The 2,360-nt window shown below is 35.8% G+C and overlaps 1 protein-coding gene across 1 annotated transcript in view; it reads left to right on the top strand.

Annotated features, from left to right (window-relative positions):
- The window catches only part of LOC105624515 (flotillin-2), a 7,656-nt gene extending 6,315 nt beyond the window's left edge, over positions 1-1,341 (top strand). Inside the window, exons 3-7 of the mRNA XM_012205875.1 lie at positions 208-327; positions 424-638; positions 746-929; positions 1,012-1,158; positions 1,312-1,341. Coding sequence (XP_012061265.1) covers positions 208-327; positions 424-638; positions 746-929; positions 1,012-1,158; positions 1,312-1,341 — 696 coding nt within the window. The remainder of the gene's footprint in view (positions 1-207; positions 328-423; positions 639-745; positions 930-1,011; positions 1,159-1,311) is intronic.
- The last annotated feature ends 1,019 nt before the right edge of the window (positions 1,342-2,360 follow it).

The raw sequence follows: 2,360 nt of genomic DNA, 5'->3' as shown, positions 1-2,360 counted from the left end.
AGAGAGAGTAGAGAGAGAGAGAGAGAGAGAGAATGGAAGTGAGAAATACGAATGCAATTATACAGCAAAATAGACCTTTTTTTACATTCACGTCGGAAGAGAAAATCGATTTCAACTTGCAGAAAGAGATAATATCGTTAACAAGACGTTTTGTATAGTTTGCGACTTGTTAACGCAATTTTATAATTTTTTGTTGCTTCACGATAGGAAGCGGAATGCGAAAAATCGGCGATGGACATAAAATATAATACCGACACGAAGATAGAGGATAACGCGAGACTCTACCAATTGCAGAAGGCTAATTTCGATCAAGAAGTAAATACAGCGGTAAGTTTATTTACAAAATACGCGAGCGATCAATATTTCCAACAAAGTCATTTTCAAAGTATTTACGTATATGTATACTTTATTCTATTTTTTCAGAAAGCCGAGGCCCAATTAGCTTATGAGCTTCAAGCAGCAAAGATAAAACAGCGAATACGAAATGAGGAAATACAGATAGAAGTCGTGGAAAGGCGCAAGCAAATCGAAGTTGAGGAACAAGAAGTCCGTCGAAAGGAACATGAACTCCAGAGTACAGTGCGTTTACCAGCTGAAGCTGAATTTTATAAAATGGGAAGAATCGCCGAGGGAAAAAGGTAAAATTTTTGCGAAACAGGAATTTAATGTCAAATGTAATCAAATGTAATCAAATGTAATTTATAATTTTTGTTTGACGTAACTTGTCAATACCATTCATTTACAGAACTCAAACTGTAAGCGCAGCAAAAGCCGAAGCTGAGAAAATTCGATTGATCGGAGAGGCCGAGGCTCACGCTTTAGAAGCTATCGGTATATCGGAGGCCGAACGTATGCGAATGAAAGCAACAGTTTATAAAAAATATGGCGATGCGGCAATACTTAACATCACTCTGAATGCCTTGCCAAAGGTGAATGATGCGTTACGTTTACATATTGTAGTATTAATGCATACGTTAGTATTGTAGTAATAACGTTTTTCTCTTTGTCCAGATCGCAGCCGAAGTCGCAGCACCGTTAGCGAGAACGGAAGAAATTGTACTTCTTGGCGGAAGCGATGCGACCAGTGGAGAACTTACGCGTCTTGTTGGGCAAGTACCTCCAGCTGTACAAGCGCTGACTGGGGTAGATCTTTCCAAAGTATGTTCTAAAGTCAAGTTTTAAAAACTTATTTTTTTCCTTTTGGTCTCTTACATTTAATGTAATAAATAGGGCGGAACGCGATGCTTGTTATACGTTTAAGTATTGGACAGTTGCAATCTGTTAATGTAACTGATGTTGTTCTATGTACAGGTATTAGGAAAAATACCAGGCGCAAAGTAATGCCAAGCGATGTGAATCCAAGGACGGCGACTAGATGAATAAATTTGGAACATATTTAAAAAAGGGGCAAAATCTATACTGCCAAAGGTTTCTCTGCTACTCTGTCATCTATCGACAACACACTCTTCGCTTTTTCCTCTTTCCCACATTTTGCTCTACCTCAAGTCCACTCGAAGCAGCGTCGCGCAGACACGCTTTTTTTTATCCCTTATCGCGCAAATAAATCCAGTCTACTTGCTCGCGTCGTACTCATACGTTCTTTATTTTAAACACGATACGTGTACATCCATAACGTTACATTTGATGTAATCGTGACTTGAGGGACGAGCGATTAACGCAATCTTGAATTACAAATTGGTTACATGAAAATTACATTCATACATAACACAAAAATCGCGACAATCCTCCCAAAGTTCTAATATATTTTATTGTTCTAATTATAAATATTGATCGTTTTCGAAAAGAAGCACTGCCCATGGCCGTGCCTAAGGATAGAAGTGATTAAGATTGTAATACAAATACGATTGCTTGCTACTGGAATGCATAAAGTGACGCGACAATTACACAGTGTAAAAGATATATACCATATGTGTATTTTTATTTACTAAAACGAATTGAGATTTCAATAAACAAAGTTCAATCGTTTCGTTTATAACTATAAATATTTATCAAGTACCACGTATTTTACCGCATACAAGGAACATATTTGCTGTCACAACACGAAGTAAATTGAAAAAAAAATAGAAAGAAAAAATACGAGAAATTGATGAAAGAAAATCATGGCATCTGGATAAATTATACGTGAAAATCCTAATTACGATATACAAAATTGATAACGAATACATCAAATGGGAAATAAGCCTAATAAATCACTGCCGAGACAAAAATCCATTCTGCTTCTTCCACAATCGTGATATTTTATAAAATATTTTTCGATAAATTATAACAGGCTCTTGTTTTAATAGCTTTTAGAAAACGTGTATATATATATATATATATATATATACATATACACTATT

Source organism: Atta cephalotes (assembly GCF_000143395.1).
Source record: "Atta cephalotes unplaced genomic scaffold scaffold00081, whole genome shotgun sequence".
Taxonomy (NCBI): Eukaryota; Metazoa; Arthropoda; class Insecta; order Hymenoptera; family Formicidae; genus Atta; species Atta cephalotes.
The sequence above is the reverse complement of the archived record's forward strand: the minus strand, read 5'-3'. Positions and strand labels throughout refer to the sequence as shown.